The sequence below is a fragment of the Mirounga angustirostris genome, unplaced genomic scaffold, assembly GCF_029215605.1.
Source record: "Mirounga angustirostris isolate CCGP_5_RB_7025 unplaced genomic scaffold, mMirAng1.0.hap1 SCAF_11, whole genome shotgun sequence".
NCBI classification, from domain to species: domain Eukaryota; kingdom Metazoa; phylum Chordata; class Mammalia; order Carnivora; family Phocidae; genus Mirounga; species Mirounga angustirostris.
Window position 1 is genome coordinate 48,736,212 of NW_026991719.1, and position 15,772 is coordinate 48,751,983.

At 38.5% G+C, this 15,772-nt stretch overlaps 1 protein-coding gene across 1 annotated transcript; it reads left to right on the plus strand.

Moving 5' to 3' along the window:
• The first annotated feature begins 10,690 nt into the window (after nt 1–10,690).
• Nucleotides 10,691–12,196, plus strand: LOC123843668 (germ cell-less protein-like 1). Its single transcript, XM_045873674.1, has one exon. It carries the CDS (start codon nt 10,691–10,693, stop codon nt 12,194–12,196), a length of 1,506 nt encoding a protein of 501 aa, XP_045729630.1.
• Nucleotides 12,197–15,772: the final 3,576 nt, after the last annotated feature.

A 15,772-nucleotide genomic window follows, 5' to 3' on the forward strand; every position in this document is an offset into this window, starting at 1 on the left:
GATGATATTCGCTGTGGGTTTTCCATAGATGGATTTTACAAACCTGAGGAATGTTCCCTCAGTCCTTATACTCTGAAGAGTTTTAATCAGTAAAGGATGCCCTTATTTTGTCAAATGCTTTTTCTGCATCAATTGAGAGGGCCATATGGTTCTTCTCCCTCCTCTTCTTAATGTGTTCTATCAATGGATTGATTTGTGAATGTTGAACCACCCTTGCATCCAGGGGATAAATCCCACTTGGTCGTGGTGGATGATCCTTTAAATGTATTGTTGGATTCTATTAGCTAGGATATTGTTGCGGATTTTGGGATCCATATCCATCAGGGATATGGGTCTGAAATTCTCCTTTTTGATGGGGTCTTTGCCTGGTTTGGGGATTAAGGTAATGCTGGCCTCATAGAATGAGTTTGGAAGTTTTCCTTCTGTTTCTATTTTTTGAAACAGCTTCGGTAGAATAGGTATTATTTCTTTGATTGTTTGGTAGAATTCTCCAGGGAATCCATCAGGCCCTGGACTCTTGTTTTTTGGGAAGTTGTTGATCACTGCTTCAATCTCATTACTGATTATTGGCCTATTCAGGTTGTCAATTTCTTCCTGTTTCAGTCTGGGCAGTTTATAGGTTTCCAGGAAGGCATCCATTTCATCCACGTACTCAATTTATTGGCATATAGTTGTTGATAATAATTTCTAATATTTTTTTCTATTTCCTTGATGTTAGTTGTGATCTCTTCCCTTTCATTCATAATTTTATTAATTTGGGTCCTTTCTCTTTTCTTTTGCATAAGTCTGGCCAGTGGTTTATCGATCTTATTAATTCTTTCAAGGGACCAGCTTCTAGTTTTGTTGGTCTGATCTACTGTGTTTCTGGTTTCTAGTTCATTGGTCTCTGCTCTAATCTTAATTATTTCTCTTCTAATGTGTGGCTTAGGCATCGTTTGTTGCTTTTTCTCCAGTTATTTAAGGTGTAAATGTACTTGGTGAATTCAGAATTTTTCTTTCTTTCTCTCTTTCTTTCTTTTTTCTTTTTCTTTTTCTTTTTCTTTTTGCATGAGGCTTGGATGGCTATGTATTTCCCCCTTAGGACCGCCTTTGCATTATCCCACAGGTTTGGACCAATGTGTTTTCATTCTCATTGGTTTCCTTGAACTGTTTCGGTTCTTCTTTGATTTCTTGGTTGACCCAAACATTCTTGAGCAGAGTGGTCTTTAGCTTTAACCCAAGCATGATGCACCTGTTTTATAGAGACCTATATAGTGTTTGAATTCCTCCAAATTGTTTCTTGTGATTGAATTCCAGTTTCAAAGCATTATGGTCTGAGAATATGCAGGGAATAATAACAAACTTTTGTTTCTGTTGAGACCTGAGTTGTGAGCCAGTATGTGGTCTGTTCTGGAGAAAGTTTTATGCGCACTCGAGAAGAATGAGTATTCTGTTATTTTAGGTGAAATGTTCTGTATTTATCCATGATGTCCATCTGGTTCCATGTGTCATTCAAAGCTCTTGATCCTTTGTTGATTTTCTGCTTAGATGATCTGTCCATTGCTGAGAGTGGAACATTGAGGTCTCCTACAATTAACGTATTGTTTTCAATATGACTCTTTATTTTGGTGAACCGTTGGCTTCTGTAGAAGATTGCTCCCATGTTGGGGGCATAGATATTTACAATTTTTAGATCTTCTTGTTGGATAGACCCTTTAGGAATGATATAGTGTCCTTCTGTGTCTCTAATTACAGACTTTAGTTTAAAATCTAATTTGTCTGATAAGAATTGCCACCCCAGCTTTCTTTTGAGGTCTGTTGGCATGGACGATGTATTTCCATCCCTTCACTTTCAGTCTGGATGTATCTTTAGGTTCAAAATGAGTCTCTTGTAGACAGCATATGGATGGGTCCTGTCTTTTTATCCAACCTGAAACCTTGTGCCATTTTATGGGAGCATTTAGGCCATTCACATTGAGGGTGATTATTGAAAGATATGAATTAATTGTCATCATGTTGCCTGTGAAGACCTTGTTTCTATAGATTGTCTCTGGAAATTTCTGTTTTGTTTCGGTCTTGGGGTCTTTCTCCTTTTATAGAAGCCCCCTCAATATTTCTTGCAGGGCCAGCTTAGTAGTCACATATTTTTTCAGTTTCTGCTGGTTTTGGAAGCTCTGCATCACTCCATCCATCCTAAGTGACAGCCTTGTCGGGTAAAGTATTCTTGGGTGCTTGGTCTTCTCATTTAGTACCCTGAATATGTCTTGGCCGTTCTTTCTGGCTTGCCAGGTCTCTGTGGATAGGTCTGGCGTTCTTCTGACGTTCCTCTCTCTGTATGTAAGGAATCTCTTCCCCCTAACTGCCCTTAAGATGGTTTCCTTGGCTCTAAGATTTGTGAGTTTTACTATTACATGTCGGGATGTTGGCCTGTTTTCCTTGATTTTGGGAGGGGTCCTCTCTCCCTCTAGGACATGAAAGTTTTTTTCATTCCCCAGATTAGGGAATTTTTCAGCTACAATTTGCTCAAATATATCTTCTAGTCCTCTGTCTCTCTCTCTCCACCCCCTCAGGTATCCCAATAATTCTGACATTGGAACACTTCATGGTGTCTCTTAAATCTCTGATTCCATTTTCATGGTTTTTGAGTTGTTTTTTCCTGGCCTCCTCTTATTCCTTCTTTTCTATCAATTGGTCTTCTAGATCACTAATTCGTTCTTTGCCTCATTTACCCTAGCTGTTAGATTATCTAGATTAGATTGGATCTCATTGATAGCTTTTTTATGTTCTGCCAGTTCAGCTTTCATTTCTGCCCTTAGAGACTCTATGTTGCCTTTAAGCGATTTCTCCATTTTCACAATTGCTACCCTGAATTCCATTTCTGACATGTTGGTTATATCTGTAACCATTTATAAATCTGTGGCAGAAGTCACAGTCTCTGGGTCTTTCCTATTTTGGGGGTTCATCCTCCTAGTCATTTTGTTGAGGGGTAGTTGAGGGAATGTACAGAGTCAAAATTATTGACCATAACCCAAGCATGATGCACTTGTTTTATAGAGACCTTTGGGTTCGGTCTCTTTTTCTCCCAGCCTGTCTTCTGGGGAGGGGGTGCTGTACTGTTACTCAGGGAACCCTGTTTGGGCAGAGTTGCTCAGCCCCCTGTGGCAGGGGATGGGCTTAGGGAAAACCGGTTTTTTGGGGCTTTGTTCTCTGGTAGGTTTCCCTGGTGGCTTTCCGTATCTCTTCTGAGAGTCAGAGCAGAAGAGATCATTTCCAACTCTCTGCCTGAGAACAGAGAGATCACAGTCTGTTCTTTAGTGAGTTCTCCAGTCCCCATTATCTATTTCTGTCTTTGCTGCTATAAACTGCAGCATCCTTGTTTGTGCACCCCTCAGCAGTGCTCCCAGTCCTTGCCTCCAAGTTGGGGCATGTCTCTGCCCTTTGTGTTTCTAAAACCACCAGCCACCCGCAGTTCACACGCATGGCCGCACTGTTCCAGGTTTCAGTCCGGGGGTTGCCCTAAGGTCCGTTCCCCATCTCTACTGTTCTGCGAGTCTGTGCCCTATCCCCAGCATGGGAGGCTTTTGGGATCCTATGTTATTTCACCTTCCCAGGGCCAGTGCTTATGGTAGCTCCCACCCCCTTCTGTTTATCTTCTGATATGTGCCCATGGAATTACAGCTCCCTGCTTCATACCTCGAAGCCAACTGCCTGTGATATGCTGTTTGTAGAGATCCAGATCTATCTTCTTACATCTCAGGTTGATTTCATGGGTGTTCAGAGTGGTCTGGGAGGTATTCAGTGCAATTCCAGGGACTGGTTGGAATAGGGTTCCCTACTCCTCCGCTATCTTTTCCTGAACCCCCTGGATAAAATATTCTTGTCTGCCTGTTCTTCTGATTAGTGCCCTGAATTTATCTTGTCAGCCCTGTTTGGACTGCCAGCTTTCTGTGGATAGGTCTGATGTTATTCTGATGTTCCTCCCTCTGTACATGAGAAACCTCTTCCCCCTAGCTGCTCTCAGGGTAGCTTCTTTGACTCTATGATTTGCAAGCTTTAGTGTTATTTGCCAGTGTGTTGATTTTTTTTTTTAATTGATTTTGAGATGGGTCCTCTTGGACATGAATGCTTGTCTCCTTTCTCAGATTAAGGAAGTTCTCAGTCATGATGTGCTCCACCCTTTCTTGGATTCCAATGATCCTGATATTGGTTCTTTTCAATGTTTCATTAAATTCTCTGTGTCTCTCTTCATGTGCTATGAGTTGTTTTTCTTTCTTTTCTTCAATTTCATTCCTTTCCATCAGCCTGTCTTCTAGATCACTTATTCTGTCTTCTGCTTCCTTTACCCTAGCTGTTAGAGCAACCAATTTAGAGTGCATCTCTTTCATATCATTTGTAAGCTTGGCCTGATTAGATCTCATTTCTGTCCTTAGAGATTCTGTATTGTCATATGCTTTTTTAAAGCATTGCCATCAGCTTTATAATTGCTATCCTGAATTCTATCTCTGACATTTTGTTTATATCCATATCCATTAGTTCTATGGCAGAGGACACTGACTCTTGTTCTTTTCTATGTTGTGAGTTCCTCTTCCTAGTCACTCTGCCCAGCAAAGGATAGGTGAGGGAATGAACAGAGTCCAAAATATCCACCACAATCCAAGCAAAATGCACCCTAGAAAAATCCCAAATGTTTGGAAGCTACCACAGAAACACAAACAAAGACAAGATGATTCAAAACAAGAAAAAAAAAAAAGGTGGAAGGAGAGACTCTAATCTCTCAGGTTGGACAAAGCAAGGTGATCTGCCTGTTCCTGACTGATTTTTGGTCTGTGTGTTAGAAGACACTATATCCCCAAATTGCAGAGTCATAACTTGATAAAAAATATCAAGATAAAATTGAATAGAGTGAAAAACGGACTAGTATGGGTCATAAATTTATAAAACGTAGATGTGTATAAATAAAAGTTAAGAAGCGACTTAAAAACATAAGTTAGGAAATAAGAATCTATTTGAAATGGGAACAGGGTAAAAAAAAAAAAAGAAACAAAAAAGAACTTTAAAATTTTAGCCTGAAGTATAAACAAGTCATGAGGGATAATCTGGAGCTCACTATATTATTTTCCCCTGGCTCTGGAGTTTTACAGTCCTGTGGAAAATAAGCTTGTCATCCACCTGTTCTTCCAGTCTGTTTTCTGGGGGAGGGGCTTGCTGTGCTGCTTCTCAGGTGTCTCTGCCTGTGTGGAGTTGCCCAACCCCTTGTCAGGGGGATGGGCTTTATATGAGTTGATCCTCTGTGTGGCTTTTGTTCCCTGGCAACTTTCCACACCTCTTTAGAGGGTCAGAGCAAATATGGCCCTGCAGGAATCTCTGGCCCAGAGCTGCAAGATCGCAGTCCCCTTCCTTCAATAAAGCCTCCAGGTCAAACTGTCTCCACTTCTGTGTGTACTAAACTCCACAGACTTGTGCTATTCACACCCGCTGCAACTCTCCCGGGGGAGTTCTGGGGACCTGGGAGCATCTCGGTGCTTTGTGCCTTTGCAATTGTGTGCAGCTGTGGGTTCGCAGGTGCACCTTCTTCCGTGGCTCCCAGATCATGGCTGGGTGCCACCTCGGTGTCCTTTCAGGGGCCACACAACCTTGAGAGCTGTTGCCCAGTCATAGGTGCCACCTTTGTGTGTGCCAAACTGCCCATGGTTTGCACCTGGTGCCACTCTCCCAGGAGGAGTTCTAGTGACCTGTGAGCATCTCTGTGCTTTGTGTCTTTGTGACCTTGAGTGGTTGTGGGCTCGCTCACTCACCTGGTTCTGCTGTTCTCAGCTCATGGTTGGGTGCTGCCCTAGTGTCTTTCCTGGGGTCACTGCCACCTTGAGAGCTGGTGCCCAGTCATGGGTGCAGCCTCTTGGATTGTAAACAGCCCACACATTCTAGTCCTTTTCAGGTTACTCAAGGAGAAAGTAGTCTCCCTACTGGTCTTGCTTGTAGTTTATGGTGACCAGAGCTGGGAATCCCTTCTGGGCTCACTGACCATAACCAATCTCCTTGCTCTACTACTTGGGCACTCTATCTGTTCAGGCTCCCCTGTTCTTTCGGAGTCTCCTGGGATCCTGAGACCATAATGATCCATGTAGAATTCTGACCTATTCATCCCTTGTGCCTTTTTCAGAAAGGGATGTCTCTCTCTCTTTTTTTTTTTTAAGATTTTATTTATTTATTCATGAGAGACAAAGAGAGAGAGAGGCAGAGGGAGAAGCAGGCTCCCAAGGAGCAGGGAGCCCGATGTGGGACTCGATCCCAGGACCCTGGGATCATGACCTGAGCCAAAGGCAGACGCTTAACCATCTGAGCCACCCAGGCACCCAGAAAGGGATGTCTCTTACTGGAGCAGATTTCTAAGGGTCCTAATTTTGTGCTCTGGTGTTATATCACTTTCTTGTAGCCAGCTTATGGAGGCTTCCTGCCCCCTGTTTATCTTTGGATATTTCCCCCAAAGATTCAAGTTTCTGCACCTAACATCTCAGATTGAATTTGTGTGTGTTCAGAATGGGTTGATAGATATCCAGCTAAATTTGAGGGACCAGATAAAACGAGGTCATCCACTCTGGTGCCATCTTGCCCCTTCCTCACTTCCATGTCCTTTTTTTAAAAATTTTCTTCTTTGATTTCCTGGTGGACCCATTCATTATTGAGTACCATGATGTTTAACCCCCATGTATTTGTCTGCCTTCGGCTCAGGTCATGATCCTGGAGTCCCAGGATCGAGTCCCGCATCAGGCTCCCTGCTCGGCAGGGAGTCTGCTTCTCCCTCTGACCCTCCTCCCTCTCATGCTCTCTGTCTCTCATTCTCTCTGTCTCAAATAAATAAATAAAATCTTAAAATTTTTTTTTTCTTGTGGTTGACTTCATGTTTCATTGTGTTGTTGTCTGAAAATATGCATGGCATTGTCAACATTTTTATATTTGTTGAGGCCTTATTTGTGACCTACTAGGTGTTCTTTTCTGGAGAATGTCCCATGTGCACTTGAAAACAACATGGATTCTGCTGCTTTAGGATGAAATGTTCTGAATATATCTGTTAAGTCCACCTGGTGTCTTATTCAAAGAGATTGTTTCTTTCTTGATTTTCTGTTTAGATGATCTACCCATTAATGTAAGTGAGGTGTTAAAATTCCCTAGTATTATTGTATTATTATCAATCAGTTGCCTTATGTTTGTTATTAATTATTTTATATATTTTGGTGCTCTGAAATGTTTGGGTCATAAATATTTATGATTGTTAGATCATCTTGTTGTATAGTTCCTTTTATTATGATATAGTGCCTTTCTTCATCTCTTGTTACAGTCTTTGGTCTAAAATCTAGTTTGTTATAAATATTGCTACTCTGGCTTTTTTTTTTTCTTCCTTTTTTATTTTGAGAGAGAGTGAGAACATGAGCAGGGGGTGGGGCAAAAGTAGAGGTAGAGAGAGGATCTTAAGCAAGCTCCTCACCCTGTGAAAAGCCTAATACAAGGCTTTATCTCATGACCCTGAGATTATGACCTGAGCCAAAATCAAGAGTCAGGCGCTTAATTGACTGATCCATCCAGGAGTCCCAGAAAATGCCTTAAAAGCAGAAACATAAAGGAAGAGCTTAACTTACCTTGGAAGACCCAGATGAATAGCATCAGGTCTCTCCACAGAAACTTACCACATCAGAAAGGAGTGGGATGTTATATTCAACCTCTTGAATGGGAAAAATATGCATCAAAAATATCCAGAAAGGCTTTCATTCAGAATGGAAGGAGAGATAAACAGTTTCCCAGACAAACAAAAACTAAAGAAGTTTATGACCACTAAAGCATCCCTGCGAGAAATATTAAAGGGGAATCTGTGAGTGGAAAGCAAAGATCAAAAGTGAGAAAGACTAGAAAGGAATAGAGAATATCTCCAGAAACAATGACAAAACAAGTAATAAAATGGCAATAAATTCGTATCAGTAATTACTCTGCAAATAGACTAAATGTTCCAATCAAAAGACATATGGTGTCAGAATGGATAAAAAAATTAAAAAAAAGACCCATCTATATGCTCCCTATAAGAGATACATCTTATATCTAAAGACAACTGCACATTTAAAGTGAGGGGATGGAAAAACATTTATCATGCAAATGGACGTTAAAGAAAGCCTGAGTTGTTAGGGCACCTGGTGGCTCAGTTGATTGTGTCCCTCTCCTTCTCTCTAATTCCTATAAAAATCAGACCCTCTTTTCAAGCATATACTGAAGTTCTACCTCCTTTCAAGTTTTCTGTCACTACCCCAGTTTTCACATATTTCTCCTTTCTCTTAACTTCTCTTTAGCATGTAGTAAACACTGTCACAATTTTAGCCTTTATGGGTACAGACTGAATGAGAAAGCCCTGAGACCAGAATCATTACAGAAACGGATGACTCTCCAGCAGAGTAATAAGGCAGTAACCTGTGGTGCTGATATGAATGGCAATACTGACACCGAGAAACATTGCCCTTATAAGATTGATTGTAGTGGATTCTTTGCTCTTCTCATAGACTATCCTGTTCAGCTACCTTCGGGAATCAGAAAGTCAGGCCTAAGTCTAAGGAAGGCTACATAGGTGCAGCCAAAATCAGAGGGACAGAAGATAGTGATGGCCAGGAGCAACCATGAGAGTGAATAATGCAAATTTGTAGACAAAGTTAAGTAATTGGCCTCTGAGGACTCCTATATAGATATAGAGTTAATAAGTTTACAAAAGCAATTGGCATGCAAGTGTGAGAAAAGCAATATATCCAAGATGAAATGGACCCTCTTAAAAACAATTTTGAGGATGCTCTATAACTAAAAGAGCTTTAATAGCTTTGTAAATCAAGAACTATTATTTCTATAAGAAAGGTATAAAACTGTCTTAGGTTTGTGAATGGAAAAGATAGCTAAACCAATCAAATTCATTCAATAGTTTGGGCAAAATATATTTTCACCAATTCCACAAATATTTAACAAGCACCTAGAAGACACTGTTCTAAGTTGCTGCAATTTTGATAGTCAATGAAATAGACAAAATCATTCTGTAAAAATAATCTTGGATTTCATTGTTTTTGTCCATGCACATTACTACTACTATTTGGAAGTGAGAGAGATTATCCTGCTTTGTGATAAATGAAAGAACCTTGCCCTGAAGAAAAAAAAAAGACTCACAGAAACTGCAGCTAAGAAAGATAAAGAATGCCATGCAACCACTCATTATATAGGCCCCATTGTACCTGCCTCCTTGCTTAGTTCTGATACTACCCATAATATCATTATCCAACAACAAACTATGGTAGAATCTTGTCTAGTACTTTCAGTATTCTGTATGCATGCATGTCAATATAGATGTATTTTTTGTTTGTAAAAAGTTGCCTTATAATATATATACTCCTTTGTATAATGCTTCTGTCACTTCAAATTATGAAATTTTCCAAATGTATTAAAATTTTAATATTTAGATATTAAAAAGTTAAATAATGCCATGAAAGTTCAGCAAAGATATATAGAAGAATCTTTGTCTAATTTCAGATAAGGAAAGTTTTTCTAAACAGAAATACAAAAACTCATACTTGGAAGATCTAATTTGGCTTCTTAAGAATTAAAACATCCTGGGGCGCCTGGGTGGCTCAGTTGGTTAATCATCTGACTCTTGGTTTTGCTCAGGTCATAATCTCATGGGTCCTGGGATCAAGCCCCACCATGGGCTCCATGTTCAGCAGGGAGTCTGCTTGAGATTTTCTCCCTCTGCCCCTCCCCTCACACACTCTCTCTCAAATAAATAAATAAATAAAACTTAAAAATAAGAATTAAAACATCCTTATAATAATGAGTCCCATAAACATTTTAAATGGTAAATAAAAACTAGTAAGAGAAAGATATAGAGAGATAAAAATGTATATATAACAGACAATGACTAGTCTTACATTATAAGATTTTAGCAATTAATAACGAGAAAATAATATAAACATATACAGAAATAATATATACACACATATATATGCACTCTAAACACTACATATGTGTGTGGGTATATGTATGTGTTTATATATATATATATATATATATATATATATATATATACACATACATAGAGAGTTTTGAAATCTGTCTCCCTCTTTAGGTATATATGAAGGACAGAGATTTCAAAATTGTCTCTCTCTATATATATACACACATATATAGTGTATATAGTGTATATATATGTGTGTATAAAAATGCATACACACATACACAAATGTACGTGTTTGCCTTCCCTAATAATCAAAGGCAAATAACGAGATACCACTGTTCATCTTTTTAAATTGCTAAAAATTGTAGGGAAATGATTATATTCAATACTGACAGTTGAGAAAAAATGTTCTCATACATTAGCAGTGGGAGCTTGAATGTGTACAATCTTTAACACTCTGATTAAAAAACCTTTGACTATGTCATTTCTCTTATAGAATAACATTCTCAAGAAAAACCTAGAGGGTTGGGCCTTGGCAAGGGGCCAAACTCAATGGAAGACTGGAAACGGGGCGGGACCACAGGGAGGGAGGGGCGAGGTGGACAATAAAGAATGCAGAGCCTCCTCTATGACGTTGGGGACTGTGTTTGACTAGGGCCTAGGCAGAGGTGGCAGGCTACAGCAATGCCATGGCAGTGAAGTTTTTACAACCGTCTCATTTAGGGGCTCTGAGATCTTTCATTTATGGGGCCCCTGAGCAGTCGGATACTGCAACGCGGGGAATCAGGCACAGTTAATTCGCAGCCGCCAGCAGCCCAGGCGGGCCCCAGTTATATATCTGGCAGCCATAAACGCAAGCAGAGCAATGGGCTCAGCTTGAGCCCGGAATCTGAGATCAGCCAAAGGTCTTTAGACCAGGAAGAGGATCTACAGCATGTAGTCAGCAGAAGCCAGGGTAAAAAAGTTAAGATTGCATCTGAGTATGCTTACCAAACTTTATTTTTGCGTGGGGAAACAAGTGATGTTAAAGTTTGTGCCCTTGGGAAAGTATGGTGTTTACACAAAATGTTTTTATGTCAGTCAAGCTACTTTGCTACTATGTTTAGAGGTTCTTGGGAAGAATTGCATAAAGATATTATTGACCTGGAGATTAATGACCAGAATATAGATGTAGATTCCCTGCACTTTGTACTAGGCTCATTGTATAGGGATAAATACATCTTAATGGATTCCCTTCAAATTCCACGAATTTTGGCAACAGCATGCCTGTTTCAAGTAGAAGAATTAATTCAGCAGTGTGATGAAACCATGAAGAGAACAATTAATGCAAAAACTGTATGTGGCTATTATGCAGCAGCAGAGACCTATGGGTTAGATTCTGTAAAGACAGGGTGCTTTGAATGGCTTCTCCACAATTTGATGACACATCCAAGTGTTGAACTTTACAAAGAACTCAGTATAGATCTCATGAATCTTCTCATTTCTTCTTCTAATTTATTAGTAATGGAGAAGGAAATAGATGTATATACCACACTTAAAGAGTGGATGTTCCTTCGCCTTAATCCAGCTTGGAAAGGCTCAATGAAACAGCTTTTAGTTAATGCAAACAACTGGTTTTCTAGGCACAAGGAATGTGTTGGTAACATTTCCTTTCTTGAAACCAAACAAGGCATACCTTTCCAACCAGTGTTTAAAAACTTAAGATTTCAGCATATCATCTCTGACCTGGCCTCCACAAGAGTTATTGAACAAGACACTCTGATACCTTCAAAGTGGTTATCATCTGTTTATAAACATCAATGGTTTACCTTGCTTAGAGCACAACAATATAGGGAAATTGGGCCTCAAAACATCAATGAAACAGAACTTGAAGAACATACCATGAGATGCGGTAAGAGGATTGTCAAAGATGGAAAATACTCCTGGAAGTGGTCAGGTTACAACTTTGGCTTTCCCTTACATGTCATCTTCACCAGCCATTATATAATTTTCAAGCAAAATACTTTCAGTCAGCCATGTGACAGTTCCATTTCTCTACAACCTCTAAGAAATATTGCATTCAGATTAACTTTGGTATATTTTGATTCTGGTGGAAAAGTAAGTTTCAGCAAAACAACTGGTTATAAAATACTTACTTTTGAAAAGGATGAGGAGCAAGTGGTCATGAAGTTGGATAGCACCGTTCTGAGCTTCCCTTTATATATATTCTGTAACTTCTTGTTTATATCATTAGAAAATCCAGGAAATTGACAATCTTGTCAATTAGTATATATTAGCATTTTGAAAACTTTTGATGTCTCATTTCATTTAGTGGTCCTACTGTTAAAGACAATAAAGACCAATAACAGAAATGAAAATAATCTTTCAAATATAACTATCATAAATGACTACTATTTATCTTCATTTTATTTCTGCATATCAATGAAGAAAAAGTTTAATTCCAAGAAAATATATCTGTGAAACCAAATAGTCAATGATGCTGACATCTTTTACTTTTCATTTACCATCAATAGGCAAGTTCCAAAAGGCAAAAAGAGACTATAGGAACCAAAAATAAATTAACTTGTTAGATAAATTTTACCTTAACTAATATTGAGAGAGAATAAAAAAAATTCCTCCTTGCTAAAATTGTTGCACAAATGTGACTCTAATTGCAGCAATATTACAAAAGAGTCAATCAAGTTAAACCTATGATTAGGAATTTTCTTTGGACTCAATAATGTACAGATTTAAATAGCCAGACAAATAATGTCAGATTTTACAACTTTACATATGGTATAATTTGTTGATATTTTACAATTAATCTGCCACATGTCCCATTTTCTCTGTGGTTTGAAGAATGCATATTGCTAACTATTTATCTGGAAATATGTATTTTCCACACTTAAAGAGTGAAAATACAGATTAAAAAGTGGATATGTAATGCATATAAATTATATATACATATTATATAATTATATATTATTATATATCATATTGATATATACACAATATATTAACATAAGTATATAATAACAATTGTATAGCATATAACATATAATAACATAATTTTATATATAATATGTAAATATATACAAATAAATATATAGTTATATAATATATGAATTCATATATATGCACACACATACAATTTTTGAAATGGTTGGATAAGCACTATGGACTAAAATGGGTTTCCATAAATACCAGTCATTCTTATGGATACCCAGATATGAATAATTTCAAAGTATCCTCTTCATTTTTTTCTATTTGTACTTGTTTACTCTTTTTGGCCAGAGTTTGTTCTTTTTGTCTATACAGTATTTGAAGTAACATTTCTTTCTTTTTATTTTAAGATTTTATTTATTTGACAGAGAGAGAGACAGCAAGAAAGGGAACACAGGCAAGGGGGAGTGGGAGAGGGAGAAGCAGGCCCCCTGCTGAGCAGGGAGCCTAACATGGGGCTCAATCCCAGGATCCTGGGATCATGACCTGAGCTGAAGCCAGATGCTTAATGACTGAGCCACCCAGGGGGCCCTGAAGTAACATTTATTTCAAAATAAAAGCCAATTGGGTAAATATTATACTTTCAAAAATATGTCTGCTAGTTCATGAGCTAGGAAGAGAGAGCCCTGTCTGTCCAGCTGACTGGTGCAACTTTCAAAAATTTTTATAGCACCTTGAATGCTGTTTATATTGGTTTCAATATGATTGTCTTTTTCTATGAATGTACATAATAATCATATCACATATTCCTTGTATACCAAGCATGCAGTCAAGAACAACTTATTTTAATGTGCTTACCACAGCCATTTTTCAATTTTTATTTGCATGGCCTTCATGTTCTATCAAATTGTAAGGACCTTGCAATAACATACATCAGGTATTCCATCCCCTCTTGAGGCAGTCTGAATGAATTCTCAATTTCTAATTTTAAAAACTTGGAACTTTTACAAAATAAAAATCCTAAATTTGAAAGAGAACAGTAGGGGAAAGTAGAATTGCACATGGTATCTCAAAAATCTGTGGTACGCCCCCAAAAGATTGCTTAGTAGCTTAACAGATATTACTGTCATATCTTCCTCACGTATCTCAACCAGTGTTACACATAAGCAGAGGGGTAATGATAGCAATAGAAAAATATGATTGGCATGCTCCATATTTCCCCAAATAACTTAGGATCATTGTTTCACATACTCTGCCAATTCCAAAACATGAGCAAGCCTGTAAATAATTTAGGTTATGTCTTAGTCCCTTGGTCTCCACCTGGTCCTTTGATCATCATTTAAGATAGAGAATTTATTTTTTTAATTTAGTTTTTGTTTTTTTAGAAAGAGAGTGCACATATGAACAGGGTAGGGGTAGGGGAAGGACAGAGGGAGAGGGAGAGAATCTTAAGCAGGTTCCACACCTAGCATAGAGCCCAATGCGCGGCTTGATCTCACAACCCTGAGATCACGACCTGAACCAAAATCAAGAGTGTGTTGCTTAACTGACTGAGCCACCCAGGTGCCCCTGACATAGGCAATTTAAGTAAAGATCATGGATGCAACTTTCCATTCCAGTGGCTCAAGATCTAACCTACCACTCTGGTGATGAGTGAAGCTACCAAAAGACACTAGAAAATACCAGAAACTTGGTGAATCTGTTTTCTTTTCTTTTTTTTTTTTTTAAAGATTTATTTATTTATTTGACACAGAGAGACACAGCGAGAGAGGGAACACAAGCATGGGGAGTGGGAGAGGGAGAAGCAGGCTTCCCACGGACCAGGGAGCCTGATGCGGGGCTCAATGCCAGGACCCTGGGATCATGACCTGAGCTGAAGGCAGACGCTTAACGACTGAGCCACCCAGGCACCCCGGTGAATCTGTTTTCTTAATGTGACTGGCCACTTTATTTTATTTTATTTATTTATTTATTTATTTATTTATTTATTTATTTATTTATTATTATTATGTTAATCACCATACATTACATCTTTAGTTTTTGATGTAGTGTTCCCTGATTCATTGTTTGCATATAACAGCCAGTGCTCCATGCAGAAGGTGCCCTCTTTAATACCCATCATCTACTGGCCACTTTATTTTAAATTCAAGTTAGTAATCCAATTTAGTATTAAATAAAGGCAGTTGACACAACAAAGTACTAGAATAATTTTATGTTAAAAAAAATATTAAGGATATGGGGCGCCTGGGTGGCTCAGTTGGTTAAGCGACTGCCTTCGGCTCAGGTCATGGTCCTGGAGTCCCGGGATCGAGTCCTGCATTGGGCTCCCTGCTCAGCAGGGCGTCTGCTTCTCCCTCTGACCCTCCTCCCTCTCATGCTCTCTGTCTCTCATTCTCTCTGTCTCAAATAAATAAATAAAATCTTAAAAAACATATTAAGGATAAAATCAGCCTGTTGATAATACCATTTTCAGAGGCTAAGCCCAGATTTTGAAATATAATATTTTTTGTCTTTTTTTTATTAGGAAAATAACACCCATTTATTGAAAAATTCTTTCATACTATACAGAAATAAACAGAGAAGAAGGTAAAAATCACCTAACACCCTCCACCTATAGATATTCATCATTAACATTTGATATACACATATCCAGCCTTTTGTTTTTGATTTGGACCTTAGCCAGTCAACATTTACTGAGTGCCTACTATGTGCCAATCATTATATTGGGCATATATACACTTCATTTTTTGAATACAAAAAATTGGATCTTTTTAAAAAAAATTTATTATGTTATGTTTATCACCATACATTACATTAGTTTTTTTTAAAGATTTTATTTATTTATTTGAGAGTGAGGGAGAGCATGAGAGGGGAGAGGGTCAGAGGGAGAAGCAGACTCCCCAC

Bases quoted from the DNA above. Each gene is read 5' to 3' on its own strand.
- LOC123843668 (XM_045873674.1), top strand. From the start codon at position 10,691: ATGGGGCCCCTGAGCAGTCGGATACTGCAACGCGGGGAATCAGGCACA.